Here is a 16,143-nt window from a genome sequence, read left to right on the forward strand (position 1 = left end):
ACTTCTGAAAAGCCACTACATCCACCATGGCCTGTGTGCTATCATGAATAGTACAGCTCATTCCAGCTTTTACCCAACGCTGTGAAATTGCACAATTTCTTACATAATTGGCTCACCCTGACACCAGTTTAATTCTTTTCCCCTTTTTCCAGGCACAGCATAACACAAGGATGCTGGCTACCTATGCAGCTATTGATCCTAGGGTGCAATATCTGGGCTACACAATGAAAGTCTTTGCAAAGGTAATATAAAAAGAAGGTACTTATTTGTGCAATACAGTGTTTTCTGCTGCAGCCACTGACCTTTTGCCAGTACCAACTGGAATGGAGACAGTAGAATGCTGTTGGTAGGAAGTACAGTTTCTTAAGCTTACTGTGCTCCATCAGATTGTGTGTGTCAAAATCAAATCCTGATGCTTTCTGCTATCTGTTGGAAGATTTTTGTGTAAGAGAAAGCTGATGAGAGGAAAACTTTCCTTTTTTTCTTCAATTTCAAACCATCTTCAATTATAACAAACAAAAAAACCCCACCCAAACTCCAAGCAAAACTGGAAAAATTGGTAACTGTAAGATGTAGAGGCATGTGGATGTGCATGGGCTTCCCAAGTTTTCATATCTGGGACCAGCCCAGAGATTACTGCTGCTTTCTTCTGGCACGCTTGCCTTTTTTGACTTAGGATAAAAGTCAGGAGTAGGTAGGAATGGGGTGATGAATGAATGCCTGAGTCTCAATGTGCCTAGGACGTACACTTGACTTTAAGAGTTCAGAAATGTCAGGTCTCCTGGATCTTTTGTTGTGATATTCTTTCAAAATGTTCTATTATACAGCTTTTGATAATTGAAATGTGGCGGTTCTTTTTATTCAAGCTGCAGTATTATATACAGCATATCCAAAGAAAGCTTCGTGGAACTGGGGCAAATAAGATATGGCTTATAGAGATGGTGAATCATGCTACCAGATGTTCATGTAATAAAATACATCAAGATGAATAATTAACTTTGTGCAGAATGGAATGGACACGTTCATTATACTGTCACTGAGACTAGCAATGATTTTTTTTCTTGATATGGTCACAGTAGTGCACAATATTGCCATGTCTCTTCTGTGTCTAGATTAAAAATGCCTTGCATTGATAATAATGAATCTTTCTTTTTTTGGTAGCATTGCATACTATTGTGCATGTTCTAAAAATATTACTGCAAAGATGAAATATACAAATTGTGGGATATACACTCCTGAATGCAAATGTATGGAAGTGACTTCATAGCTATACAAATACTCTGTTTTTAAGCAAAATGCTTCCTCCTCTGTTTGCATTGGCAGAAACCCCAGGAACAGCTGTCACTGCTGCTGCTAATGTGAAAGTAATTTGCGAATCCCTGTTTTTTCCAGCCCTAGGAGGTTAAAAATGCCTTGTTTGATATGACACAGGCTCGAAACACAGGATAGCTTAGAAGCAGGTGCTGTGGAAAGGTTATACTGTAATGAGATACTCAAGCATAGTAAGGTAATTCACTAATCAGAGTCACAGAAAGGCTTGGGTTGGAAGGGACCTTGAGCTCATCTGGTTCCAACTCCCTGACTTGGTCAGGGATGTTTGGTTTGCACTGTGTTGTGCAGGCTGCACCGTGGTTTAATTGGGTAGGTGTATGTTTGCTAGCAAAATGCCACGTATGGCCTGCACTGCCAGTACAACATGGAAATACTTGCTGTTAATGAATTATTTTTTTAAAAGGGGAGGGGGAACCAAAGTAATAAGGATTCATAGAAACAACTCTTGCAGCATGAGTTAAGGAAAATTAAATTTTATGGAATTGAAACCTGGGATTTATGTTTTGGGAGTTTAGATTTGGGGTTTTTTTCCAGTTTGGCACATTATAAATTTTTTTTAAAGTATTTTGGCTTTGAAAAGCTTTTCTGTTTTTATGTTAGACAAATTATGCTATGGATTTGCCAGATGGCAGTTGACTCTTGGGTGCATTTATTTTTCAGGCTTCATAAAACAATTTTTAATTATGAGGTGAATGTATTTGCTGTTACTTCTGGGGTTTCTGTTTGCTCTCTGACATAGTTGTTAGTCTTGAACAGTAAAATGTAAATTCAGCATTTTGTTTAAAATGTATTTTTTCAGCGCTGCGATATTGGTGATGCATCCCGTGGTAGTCTGTCTTCGTATGCCTATATTCTTATGGTTTTGTACTTTCTACAGCAGAGGAATCCACCAGTTATTCCAGTTCTTCAGGAGGTAGGTTCAGAAAATGAGGTTATGAAAACAGATGCACTTTTTCTTCAAGCCAAATATGAGAAGTCTGGGATTTTAGGATCAGAGGGGATAAATGAAATATGGGGCCCTTCTAATCAGCAGGTTCTTAACTCCCTCTTGGTTTTAGTAGGTAAAACTGACCAAGAAGATTAGATCAAACATGGGAGTCTGTTGTGCCTAAGTTCTGCTATTACATTTACTTTGGGATTTTGATCTTATGATGATATTTATATGCTGAACAAGATAGAAAAAAATTGGCAGGTGGTATGGAGAGAAGGGAATTGTAATTATGAGACTCCACCAGATGCTCCTGAAATGTGAGTCCAGCTCTTCAACCAGTTATTGTCAGAAGCATTATTTATTGCTCAATACTTTATTTGTAAGAGAAGAAGTTTATTTTATTATTTGATGAGGGGAAAATAAGATAATTGATGCTTTGGTGCAACTTTAAAGAAATATTTCATATGTGCCAGGAAACTTTATTAAGAAAATAATGTTCTGCAACCCATTGTATGGGTGGGGAGAATATAATTATTCAGCTATCTGCCTCTTCCTGGATACACTCTGGAACTCCCAAGCACGTCTGAAAATTATCCCTTTCTGCCTCTTTTGGTTACTTGGTGCAAGAGGGAAATTGGCTTAAGCATTACAGTTGAGACTCATAGACTTTCTTGCTTATACTTTAGTATCTGATACTTTAGTAGTGGTTGGGGGTTTTTATTTTACTGCTACCCCAAGAGCACATTTAAATAACAGTGGAATTTCCTCTTGGCCCTGCTAAAGTCAAAATGTAATAGAAATCATATAAAGTCTCCTTAGAGAATCTGTGGGCAGGAGAGATGTTGGAATCTTGACAAGGTAATTCAGTCATGTTTTCTTAGTTGCAAAGAACAAGTAAAAATTAAACATCCACATAATTTGTGAGGTACAGCAACAATGCAAAAAGTCTTTCAAACTTTTTACCAATGGAAAATTCTGTCTGTATAAGAAGTAATTGTTAAAATTAAAGTATTTATATTTTATATTATTTTTTTACCAAATGAACTGCAAGTATTTTACAGTGACTTTGAATTAGAGCAGTAACTGTCACTTTTTGTTCTGGCAGATATTTGATGGCAAACAGATTCCACAAAGAATGGTGGATGGATGGAATGCGTTTTTCTTTGATGACATGGAAGAATTGGTAATATTCTAATTCCAGAAGAGTAACTAAAATTTAAGCCTTGCTTTTCAGGAAAAATAATAAATTTTTAACAGTGTTATACGTAAAAGATTAATTTTATTAATTAATTAAGCTTTTATATCCACAGTGCTGCAACTTCCCAACTGAGTCTTGTTTTGCTAAAATGAGTTTCTGCTTTTGCTTGGTTTAAGTCATTTCTTAATAACATAAATCAGGAAAAATACTTTTTATTCTTAAAAATAATCCAGTTTTAGTCTTAACTGTAGTGACTTAACCTTACTTTAACCATAAGAAATCATTCATAGTAGACAAACATGTAATTAGAGAGGTGTTTCAGGAGAAGCAGTGCTGCAGTAACTATAGCTGAATAAATTGTCTTCACCTGCATGCAGAAGAAGCGTCTGCCTTCTCTTGGGAAGAATACTGAATCTCTTGGAGAGCTGTGGCTGGGGCTGCTGCGGTTCTACACTGAGGAATTTGACTTCAAGGAATACGTGATCAGCATCCGGCAGAAGAAGCTGTTAACCACCTTTGAGAAGCAGTGGACATCCAAATGTATTGCCATTGAAGGTAGTCTGCTGAACTGAGTTTCCATTCATGAGGAGTAAGAAACTCTGTTCCTTGAGAGGCTGTTCTCCTTGCACAGGATCTTTATGTGAGGAAGCCACAGTCAGTGTTTTAAAAAGAAACATTGTTTGCTAATGCTAAAGCTCACAAAATTGATGAGACTCATAACTTTTACTAAATGTCAGTGAATTGTTCTTCTTACTGTTATTATGGGTGACTAACATAACAGTTTTAAAACTCTCAGCATTGCTTTGCTATAATCTACTCTGCAAATGCATTTAAAATGGAATTCTTTCTGCATTAAAATAAAAGATTCTGTTGCAGCAAATTTTTTCCAACTCTGATTTTTTTTTTCTCCCTTCTTTGTGCAGATCCTTTTGACTTGAATCATAATCTGGGTGCTGGAGTCTCTAGGAAAAGTAAGCTATTAGTGCCTGCTACTGATGAATATTCACTGAGTTGTGCCTTTTCTGTTGTTTTCCAATAACTTTGTCTTTCTCCACTAGTGACCAATTTCATAATGAAGGCATTTATCAATGGGAGAAAATTATTTGGTACCCCATTCTACCCAGCTGTTGGAAGAGAAGCTGTAAGTTCTCAGGGTTTTTAGTATGTTTTTTCATTTTCTTTGTCCACTGAATTGATGCAAACCTCTTGTATGTATTTATCAATTTGGTATGCACAATATGTGTAATTCTACTTTGTCTGCATTACATGTATAGCTTAGTATTTAACTTCTGGAATATAAAATTCAGAGGAGTAGTTGGATGGACAATGGGTATTACTGGCAGGTTTGGGGAAAGTAAGCTTAATTTGTGTTTTGTTTTTTATAAAACCTCCCACTGGATGATGTTAAGTATTGCAGAAAATTGCAAATCTGACTGTAAAACCCAGAAATGTCTCTAGGAACCTTACTGGCTCTTCATGTAGTTAAAGAAAACAGATCCAAGAGATGTTCCATTCCATTTATTTTTCCACTTGGTGGAGATAGTAAGGATTGCTGCTTAAACAAGGAAAAGGATGATGATTGATTTTTTGACAAGTTGACCTTGAAAATTGGCATAGTGAGTCAGGGTTAGGAATGTGTTCATGCAATATCATTTTGGAGAAAGTACTGCTCTGTGCTAGGGGGTCCAGTCATTGATGTGTAGAGGCAACTATTTTTTTAAATATTAGCAAATAAAATACTGTAATTAATATTTGAAAGATCAACTTAGAAAGGCATTTTCTAAAACAGTTTCAAGGACTGTTCTCCCAGTGGCTTTTGACAGAACTTGAGTTTCTAAAGGATCTTTAAAATATTTTGAAAGCTTTTAATTCCCTCCATCCTTCCCTATCTTCTCTTTTCCATTTGCTTGCTTTATCTGTGGGTTTTTTTCTGAGTTTGTACCTCTGTTTCAGTACTTTCACAATATTTATGTTGCTCAGAGGCTGTAAATTGGGCCTTTGTGCTGACACACATCAGAACTGCAGCTGTCCAGAGCAAATTCCAGGGGAGGGGAGTGATACAGGTCAGTCTGCAGATGCTCCATCTGTTTCCCACCTGAGCTGTGTTCTGTCTAAAGGGATGTAATCCTGTCATCTGGGAAGGGACATTGGCTGCTTTGGAAAGCACACAAGCAGTGACTCAGATACCAAAATAGATCATATGCAAAAAAATTGCTCTTTGAAGAGCTTTTGGGGAGGTAAAAGATCGGCAGCAGGCTGGAACCTGGATAAGCTGTTCTGCAAATTCAGCCTCTGTCCCTAAGACCAAATAGACCATTTTAGCCCAAACTGCTCCATATCTCTGAGAAAGCTGCCACTATCTAGTGAAAGAAAAGGACCAGGTGTAATCTCAGAAGTAGTAACATTCAGGGAGCAATAAGAGATGAAAGCTATCAGTTTGATTTTCATTCCTCAGTCTTGTAAGTGAATGGTTTATATATTTTATCTGTCTGATGTGTTTTGACAGGAATACTTTTTTGACTCAAAAGTGCTGACAGATGGGGAGTTGGCACCCAATGACAGATGTTGTCGTGTCTGTGGAAAAATTGGTCACTACATGAAAGATTGTCCAAAGAGGAGGAGGTAAGTAATACACAAAGCTATCATGAAATCTTTGAGATTAAATCATGTGGGATTTGGATATTTGAAGATTTAATGGAAATGAAAAAATGATAAATTGCAGAGAAAATCAAAGCTTCATCTCTGATTATCAGTTTCCCGTCTTATTTTTTCTTTTCTTAAAACAGTTTTTGATCACCTCTTTAAATCTGAAGTGTTTATGGAAACACACAGAGTAATATCAACAGTCTATGGTGTGTTAATATGTGGTTTAGCTTAACTTAAAACTTGGATCACTAAAATATATTTTTTGTAGTGTAAGCATTCAGATGGAGAACATATTACCTGGCTGCAAAATTTAGCATGTGTTAAAAGGGATTTCCTGTAGTGATCATGTTCAGAGGACAGTGTTGAATTTGAATTGTTCTGTACATCTGATAACGTATATCTGCAAGGCAGGTCAAAGTTCATTTAGTAAACTCTAAGATTAGTTAAAATGTACGTAATTAAGATGCATTTCTGTAACATCATATTAGTGCCATGATGTTACAGAATCACCATATCACTTGGTGATCTTGCACTTGTAGATTGATTTCACTTAGGAATTTTGAAATTCCTGCAAAGGGAGTCCCTGGTACATGCAGGTCAATGTTTCCAAAGAGACTTTAGTAGGAATTGGCAGAAAATGTGCACTCCTCACTTTTTACAGCTTTGGCTATTTAATGACCCACTCAGCCTAGGTTGCCTGACTCCTCCTAAAACCTGTTGAAGCCCTTAGAATGCAAATTAAGCTGTGCTCTTTCATGTGCTCCTTATGTTCAGTTGTGTGCTCCATAATTCTTCAAAGGATTCTTGGTCTCTTCCTGCTACAAAATCTTTATTTATAGCCCTTTATTCAGTCAGCAGAGTTCAAGACACATGAAAGTGCACTGGAACCCTGTGGTCACAGGTCACAATTTCTTTCAGATGCTCTCTGTACTGCTAGCACATGGAATTCCATCACCTCTTTCCTTATATCTGCCTCAGGAAAAGTTGTGATCTGCTCTTCACACAAACTGCTACTACAGCACAGCCACACAGAATGTCTCTCAGATTGTATATACAGCTCACATAATAATATTATTATTTAACAATCCTGCAGATACCTTGTGGAAAAAGACCTTTACTTCTTGTCTTAGTTCCTGATCACTAGTTCTGCTGTTTTAGAACTGTATGTTTGAAAGAGCCTCAGTGCTTCGCTGCACATCCTGTCTGGGCTCAGACAGTGACAGAGAAATGTGCCCTGTCCAGTGAGGGGGAGATTGGATGAACGAGGTGCAGCTCACTTGTTTTGGGTATCTTCTGACTCAGTGGGTTTGATGCATAGAATTGCTCCCCAGCTACCTGGCAGGCTAAGCCTGCTTAACTGCAGGCATAGTTCTGCCCTAATGCAGTCAGACAGCTTTTGGACAAGTCTGGGAAGCTTCTAACTTCATTAAGTGTATACAGGCTGTTAACCAGGCCAGAATCTGAAAGTGTTTTTTGGGATTCCTGAGATATTTGTATTTTGGTACAGCTGTTGGTTATGTAACCATTCCCTTTGAACACAACAGTACAACAGCTCTACAGAGATTATGTGTTTGTGTGTGTGGTTTTGGGATATTGCTAATAAAAATTATTGTTCAGGTTGAAGAAAAAGGAGAATGAGAAAGATGATGAAAAAGAGGTGAAAGAAGATGACAGAGAAACAAGAGAGAAAAGGTGTTTCATCTGTGGGGATGTGGGTCATGTTAGGAGAGATTGTCCTGAATTCAAACAAACCCGTCAGAGAAATAATAGTGTGCCAGGTAAGTTAGTTTATGTGTTAGGATAATTTGAAAGCTCTGAAATCCCTTTTCTCTAGGTTTCTGTAAAGACTTGGTAATTATCTTCAAAAAATAATCCTGCAAGTAATGTTTGAATCACTGATAATACAGCTTTTAGACTGTGTTACTTTTCTACAAGGGGAGTAATGTCTCCTGAAGTACAGTCTTTCCATGGGTGGTAAAAATGTACTCAGCAGTAAAATACAGTGTACTTCAGAGTATAGCATTATTTGTCTTCCACTCACAATTGGTGCATAATAGTAATAATAGTAACAATAGTAATAATAATAATAATAATTGAATGCATTTCCTTTTCCAAATGTTTCTCAAATGTTAGCTAAACCTCCATCATCTGTGAGAGGTAAGTAAGTGTATTTTCAGCAAAAATCAGCACTCTTTCAGTAACACTTCAAAAAAAGCATACAGATGAATTAGGCTAAATCCAGCTTTCAAATTAGTACTTAGAGAAGATTAATTGCAAACTCATTCAAATTAGGCCCTTGGGTGCTTGTGGTAGGTGAAAAAGTAGAGGAAGCATTCATAAGTGAACTTCAGAAGAACCATGCTTCTGTGTTCTGTTATCCTTTAGTCTTTTTTTTTAGCTTCCTTTCTTTGCCAAGAAGTTTCTGCTGTCACTATTGCTATTTAAAATGCTGCTGCTTACAGCAGTAATATGGAAACCTATATAAAGTAGAGCTCCAGCCTGATAGCAAGGTGAGCCTTGCTCCTGCTAGACTTTGTTTTACTCAAAAGTAGACTTTGTGTTTAGCTCCTATACCTAAAGTTGTCTGCTGCCAGTAGAAGGAAAAGTTTCCACTTAAAGGAGAGGTGTCACATGAGAGTTAAGATATTGCTGACTCCCAGTTCTGCTCATTATTCTGTCACCCTGTGGGTTTTATTAACACTTGTGTTCCTTGATCAGGCACGCAGCTGGTGCGGAGCATGGTAAATTCCCAGCTGGTGGCTGTGGGCCAGCAGCAGGTGGAGCGACCCCTGCGCACCAGGCAGTCATCAGAATGTGTAAGTTCTGGGAGGGGGGACTGCAGGCAGAAAAGCTGTAGCAAACCAGCCATGCTGGGAACAGGTTTGCATGGTATTTCTCAACAGATTCTGGACTTGGTAATGACAATGTTGCACTGTGCCAGTTAGTGGAATTTTGATTTATGATATACTGTGCCTAGGGGAGCATTTATAGTTTTTCAGTATGGAAACTTCATAGTCAAGTTTGAGATGAGATACCCAGTGATCTTAAAAGGGCAGATTAAGCTAGGGTGCCTCTCAAATTCTCATTATTCTGGCCGTGTTCTGGAGTTACTAAGGGAGATAAAGCATAGCTTTACAATGGTTAACATGCTGGAGACTTAGGTTAGTGACAAGCATGACTTTTTGTGGTTTGAGAGATCTGTCTTAAGGGACTGTCATGTACAGACACAGCACACAGCTGAGTCACACTTCAGTGAAAAGTCTGCCAGAGCACACATACAAGCAGAACAATGGGGAAATTTTTGACAGTTTTGTCCTAGAATTTTTTCAAGTCTCCATACAGCTACATAAAATATGTTTAATCTTCTGAGTGGAGATGGGGAGCAGAGGGTATTTGAGCAAATACAACTGCTGGCATCTAATATTTTTGGAGCAGACAGTACAGCAGAAATTAATTTATTTTAAGCTGTTAGTCTGAGAAGAGTGTGTCTGCTAATGAAGCTGGCAAGTAAGTAAATATAGTAATCAAGGCTGCTGATCACTTATGCTCTTTGTTCAGTTTGCTACTTTGCTAACTGATCAGCAAGCATTTATTGGAATGCTGGCTCCAGTAACAGAGATTTTATTACTTACAATGTGCTGCTAAAGAGTCACTGATACAGCCCTAATCCAAGTGAAGGACTGAACATGCCACAGGAGTATTTTTTTTAGGAGCCTTATATTTCTGCCTGAAGAATTGAAGCTGGATGTGTGGGTGCAGAGGCAGACACATCATGTGCACATTCTTGTGTCACCTGGATGTCATGGACTCTGTGTGTATTGCATGGTTGTCATTTGGCCAGGATTTCTTGGTGAATATGTTCTGTCCAGGAATTGGTTGAGAAGAATGGGAAGGGGGAATATTGGTGGAGTAAGAGGGAGAGAGTGAGAAGCAGATCAGGAGGCTGGAGTGTAATATGCCTCCTCTCCTGCTGCTGGCACATTCAGTGCATGCTTGTGGTGGGTTAATATTTGCAGGAATGTTTGTAGCCAGTGCATGTGCTGTATTTTCATAGCATTTAAACTGTTAAACTAGTGATCATCTTTCAAATTCCAGGTTTTAGCTTCTCTTCCTGCTTTGGTAGAAAGGTATAGGAGGTACTCATACAGGCACAGTTGGAATAGCAGCAGGGAGCAATCCCAGCTTCTGGGCTCCAGCTTTTGCCCAGGCACAGACACACAGCATGCTGCTGGAGGGGATGCTCTGGCATGGGCAGGTCCTGCAGACACCTCTGGTTATTGGAGACAAGTGACTGCCAGTTTAAATGGACAGGTGAGCAGTTAGGGATAGTGACAAGCTGGAGAGACCTTTGACTCCAGATGTTCTACAGCAGCTGAGGCTCTTGGAGCTTGGCTGGCTGCTGTAGTCTGTGGAGAGAGGAGCCAGTGTCAGGGGGAAAACGAGATCTGAGATTCAGGTTCTCCTCTTTGGTTTAGATATGTCTCACTTGAATGTCTCTGGAGGCACTTATTCCATCAGCATCTTGTCTCAGTGCTTAAAACCAGACTGGGGAATCCAGATACTGGCATTAAGTGTTGGCACATAAACTGAGTATCTCTTTTCCCAGCCACTCCATTTCTTGAAGTGCTTCTCTGTTCGGTTGCAATTCCAAACAGATAAAATAGCCTCATGCCTGTTCCTGTTGCTGGTGAAAGGGAAAGCTTTGTAAGAGCTCTGCAAAGGCTGTAATAATTGCTATTACTATGCCTTTAGCCATGGCCTAACACCAGGATATGAAGGTTTTGGAATTTGCATTTCTTGTTCAACAGATTTTTAAAAATGAAAGATGTATTAGGAGCTTACTTTGGAATTACTAAAAAACTGTGCAGTAATAAGAACCACTCTATTTAGAAGTAAGGCAATTAGTTTATGAGATACTGGGCTGTACATAAGTAGGGTAGGAAAGACACTGATTAAAGATCAGAAGCAAGTGTGTGAGGAGTCTAATGAAGAGCTTGGGACTAATATTCACTCAGAATGGTGTTTCTGATGGTGGGATGTGCCACATTAACAGACCAAATTATCTGTTGGTGAGTCAGTGTCAGTTGAACTGCAGGTACTGAAGCCAACAGAAACATGGATGCAGTGCTTGGGGTGTTGCTGGGGAGTGCTTTGCTGTTTTATAAATAGTCTAATACAGTGGGTGTTTATTGAAGAAAACACCATTAAATAGCCAGTGAACTAATCAGAAATACATACTTTTTTTTTTCCTCCAGTCTGATTCGCATCAGTCATCTTACTCTCCACAACCTCAGCAATTCCCACAGAATTCCTCTCAGCCAGCCTCCATTAACCAGACTCAGCCACAATCAATATCCCAGTCTAAGCACGTTCCTCAGCCACAGCAGGGTGCACAGCCACCCCATCAGGTCCAGCTGCCTTTGTTTAACTTTCCCCAATCTCCCCCAGGTCAGTATTCCACCTTGCATAACCTGGGACTACTTCAGATGCACCATCACCACCAAATTCAGCTTCCCAACACTTCTTGGCCTATTCATGGGCCTGTTATTCACTCTGCACCGGGTAACCCTCCTCATTCTACAAATGTTCCATTTTCTATGAGATCTGGCAGCAGCAGCACCACAAATAACCAGAGCAGTGTAAGCTTGAATGATCCCAGTATCATCTTTGCACAGCCTGCTGCCAGGCCCATGGGAATCCCCAGCACTTCTCATGAGGGACACTGGCACAATCCTGTGACTCCAAACTCACTGGTGAACAATGGCACTGTGGGGAATTCAGGTAACTCTTCTCTGTTGTATCAAACCTCTCGCATTTTGTGTACAAGTGTTAAGTGTTACAGGAACAGCTAACTCTTTTAACTTGTTTGATAAGAACATGATGCTTAAGAAACCAAATCCTGACTTTCACCTGTCTTAACATTTTCATAGGAAAAAAAATTAGAATTGATCACCGTAACTTTTAGGCATTGGTCCTGTCTGCCATTAATGGCTGTGCAACAATGAGAAATCCTGCATTCAACTGAGAAACCTCCTCATCATTGTTTGAATCACTCACATTTCTGTGAATGTGCTGACAAATAATGGATTCCTTAGACAATCATGGAAGCATTAAGGTTGGAAAAGACCTCTAAGGTCAACACATCTGTACATCATTTATTAGACAAATGCTGAGGCTGCAACCATGAACTTAGAGACTGGCAGAATTACAGTTGTGCAAGTTGAATATTGTCTCCTCACCTTTAGTACAATATAACGTGAACTTACCTATTCTGTTTTTCCTGTGGCTTGTCTTGCCACGTTTAACTTCCATAATCTCGATGTTGATTCCTGACAATATGTTTTCCTGTGACAAGTGGGCAACAGCCTCTTGCCTCACAGCAAAGCCAAGTACATTGGTATGTTTGAGGCTGAGAAAAAGCAGTATATGATTAAAGCCCATTCAGTTTTCTCTGCAACATGAACTGTGGCAGCCCCTACATTTTAACTGTTAACCTTTACATCAATAATCATGGTGGTGGTCTTCTGATTTATTCTGAGTGTGTAAGTCTTCCTATGTTTAAAAAAATAAATGCATAATATAATGTACTGGTGCAGTTGTTCATCCTAAGATGAAAATTCTGAATCTCCTCCCAGCCTTTCTCTGCACTAATAATGTGATTGTCGGTAACAGTAGATTTTCAGCTGAGTCTGCAGTTTTGGATGAGGAATAATTCACCAGTGGACTTCAAATCTATATTAAGGTGCTGGAGATACATGATTTGCTATTTAAAGCTTTGTGGGGAATATATTTTAAAGGATACAGGAGCTTCTATCCATGTGTTTTCTGCGTCTCCAGTGTGCTCTGTCCCTACCTCTCCATTTTGGATCTTCTCATCTGTCCCCTTCTCCAGCTTTCTGTTTCCCTCAAGCAGCTCCTTCCAATCCCCATGTCCTTACTAAGTAGCTGCCTTCTTTCAGACAAGCTCCATAAATTCTAATTCCTTCTCCATATGCTGTCAGTCACAGTATTTTTACTCCTGTCCCTCATCTTCCATCAATTTTCATCACACCCTTTTCCTAGTTCCCAATCATAGTAATTTTCTTCTTTGAAATTGAATCAGTTTTATTTCCTTTTTGGCTTAGATGCCATTAAAGTGAATGCACAGTAGAGATGAGCTGTCTCCTGTCTGTTTGAAGCATGGTTTCATACCTCCTCAGGACAGTTTGACAACAGTAAGTTTGAGGAAACTTTGTCCTGGCTTGACTTGAAAGGAGCTACTTTAATTTTCTTTTCAGTAGATAACTGGTCAGAAGTAGGATCATTAGAAATATCAAGAGAGACAACTCTTTTTCATGCATACTCCAGAGCTGTGCCTCATGCTGTGGGTCCTGCCTCCTTGGATGCTTGATTTCTCATCCTTAATGTTGCAGTGATATCAGAATTGTAAATGGAGTAGCCTTACAATTTGTATATTTATTTCCAAAGTTTATATTTTTCTCTCTAAAAATAATTTTTAAGTCAGTCCAGTGATCTAGATAGCAAGTTTCTTAAGCATGTAAGTATTGGTGGAATTCCAGTGTCCATCTGAGAGTTATTTCTTGCAGTAGGATAATAGCTTTCCTGTCACAGCTCTGTCAGTGATAGTGGATATTTGTGTGGGATCAGACAGTAGTTCTGAACATTGTTCAGACCTTTTATTTTTCATCATGAGAAAGTCATAAAAATAGTGAAATCACAGCTCTTGATTTTAATGTTGATTCATCCTCTCTCTTCCCAATAATTCTATTATAGTGAATAATGAAGTAATTTAGGTGGTAATTTTTACTGATGTATATTAAAAAAAAAGTAGCTCATCAGACTGATCACATTAAGTCCCCTGCAAACTGTTATTTAAGATGTAAATTGTATTTGTGACTTACTGTTTAATTATTTCAACTTGCAATGTGCTTTTCCCTTTCAATTGAAAAATAGATCAGGGTTTCCAAGGACAGTTTGGTAAAATGAACCCTCCTTCTGTCCCTTGGGACCATGGGACCCCTACCCATTTTCCTCTCCTCCGAGGAGCGTGGCCTTACAATATGCCTCAGAACTACATGCAGCAGGGAAATGCCAGCTACCCACCGAACAAACCTTTCTACCCTCAAGGTACTAGAACCAGTATGTGAATCAACAGCTCATGCACCATGTCTCTGTACTGTCTCAAAGGCTTTAAAAGCCAAGCAATCATGTGTCACTCGTAGCCTCCCTGGAAACATAACGAATCCCAGAGTCAAATCAGCGCTTCAGCTTCCTCTGTGGATGAATGAAAATCTTTGTGGGAGGGAAGGGTTAAAATAAAATTCTGAAATCTGAGCCAGTTTGCAGCCTGCAGCACTTCCAGCCTCTTTTTCTTTGCTGCTGCTGGCTCTCCTAGAGCTGCCTCTGCTTCAGTAGAGGTTAAGATTGGCCCATGCGTATGCTCAGAATATGAATAATTTTTTGTCATAATTCACTTTATTTCGCTTTTGTGAAATGACTTACATAGATAAAAACTTGCAAGACCATAGAATAATTGAGGTTGGAAGGGGCCTCTGGAGGTTTAGTCCAGCCCATCCACAGTCAGAGCAGCACTGACTGCAAAGTTAGGTCAGGTTCAGTTCATCAGGGAACTGGAAAGGACTGACTTGATTTCAACTCTGATTTTTGTAAAAGGTGAAGGTGTTCAGCATCTGGCAGGATGGGGAAAGGCTGTAGGAAAAAGACCTCCACTTACCAGAGAAGCAATGCTCAAATTTGACCTGGAGGATGTGCAGCTTCCATGCTGCTGGGGTCACCTGATGTAAAATGAGAGATACGGCCACCAAGTCCTTTTTCGAAATCTAATCTATTGGCTCTAGCAGGGTTTCCAAGTGAAAACTGAATTTACTTAAAATCCTGAAATTACTTTTGTTAAGTAACTGAGTACTGCAACAAAATAATGTGTTTGTGATTGTTAGGGAATTTTGGAGATAGGATTAAAGTAATTCTACATTGTCCCATTAAATGGGTTAGTTGTACAGATAACATTTGTGTCAGTCTAGTAAATGGCTTTATTTCTAAGTTAGATTAGTACACTGAATATAGCCAAGCACTGTTAAATATGTAATTTGCTGAAGTAATTGTAATCCATTTTCTTTTAGCTGGTCCACTGATGCAGAGTAACCAGCGGTTCTCACTTCTGTCTCAAGGACACCCACACTTGAATCTGAATTACATTCAACAGAAAAAGTGAAATTGGATGGGATTGTGGGTGGGTGGGGGGAGGGGAGGAAGAAATTCAGGTTCTGATTTAAAATCTTAATGCAACATGTTTAGATACAAGATTATTTAAGACTGTTTTTAAACTGTATCATTTGTACATAGATATGAACTATAGTTTTTACTAGTATCACAAAACTGAGTGATACAAATTTCATCTATTTTATTACCCTATTTTTAAGGGGAATTGTGTTTTGTTTTATCTTGATAAACTGTAAAGAGAGAGAATTTTTAAAATTAAGTTCTTTATTTTCTATTAGCTGTATTCATACTTTGGTTGCTTCAGACTTTATATATATTGTTCTAAAAAAAATAAAATTAGAAGGGGATTTCATGTGTTTAAAAATTTGTCACTTCTATTCTTTACAGAACTATGTAGTGCCAAAAAACTTTTTAAAAAGAAAAATAAAACTGCAAAAAAAGGACATAAGATTTTTTTCCTCTTTTCTGTTTGTATGTATGCTCACTCTAACGGGAAGAATAGAAATGGCTTTAATGTGGAGATCTTGGAAAGATGAGCAGTTTTAACAAGTGGTACGAGCACCAGACCTGCTTTTTTCTATGCTGGTGTTGTTGTATGTGCTGTTCACAGCCCATGTGTGTGTTATACTTGAAGGAAGAGCACACATGCTTTTCTGTATTATCAGCTTTGCAAAATAATACACAAATACTATGGAAAAATTAGGCTGTACTGGGAAGCAGTTTTAAAAAGGGCTTTCATAAATTCCCTGGCACACTTATTTGTGTTGTCAGCACTCCCAAGGCAATACGAGACTCC

General features: G+C 38.7%; 1 protein-coding gene across 5 annotated transcripts in view; it reads left to right on the forward strand.

Annotated features, from left to right (window-relative positions):
* TUT4 (terminal uridylyl transferase 4) overlaps positions 1 to 15,782 on the forward strand; it is a 61,203-nt gene extending 45,421 nt beyond the window's left edge. For 3 of the 5 annotated variants that reach the window (XM_053949878.1, XM_053949875.1, XM_053949874.1), the window contains 12 exons: positions 153 to 242; positions 2,132 to 2,245; positions 3,369 to 3,446; positions 3,839 to 4,016; positions 4,385 to 4,432; positions 4,520 to 4,602; positions 5,968 to 6,083; positions 7,725 to 7,885; positions 8,826 to 8,923; positions 11,363 to 11,888; positions 14,061 to 14,234; positions 15,248 to 15,782. In XM_053949878.1, coding sequence (XP_053805853.1) covers positions 153 to 242; positions 2,132 to 2,245; positions 3,369 to 3,446; positions 3,839 to 4,016; positions 4,385 to 4,432; positions 4,520 to 4,602; positions 5,968 to 6,083; positions 7,725 to 7,885; positions 8,826 to 8,923; positions 11,363 to 11,888; positions 14,061 to 14,234; positions 15,248 to 15,339 — 1,758 coding nt within the window. In that variant the 3' untranslated portion in view covers positions 15,340 to 15,782. Of the gene's footprint in view, positions 1 to 152; positions 243 to 2,131; positions 2,246 to 3,368; positions 3,447 to 3,838; positions 4,017 to 4,384; positions 4,433 to 4,519; positions 4,603 to 5,967; positions 6,084 to 7,724; positions 7,886 to 8,825; positions 8,924 to 11,362; positions 11,889 to 13,231; positions 14,235 to 15,247 lie in introns of those variants that run through there. The other 2 variants (XM_053949876.1, XM_053949877.1) reach the window with 2 other exon arrangements.
* The last annotated feature ends 361 nt before the right edge of the window (positions 15,783 to 16,143 follow it).

This window comes from Vidua chalybeata, chromosome 9 (genome assembly GCF_026979565.1).
Source record: "Vidua chalybeata isolate OUT-0048 chromosome 9, bVidCha1 merged haplotype, whole genome shotgun sequence".
Lineage (NCBI taxonomy): Eukaryota > Metazoa > Chordata > Aves > Passeriformes > Viduidae > Vidua > Vidua chalybeata.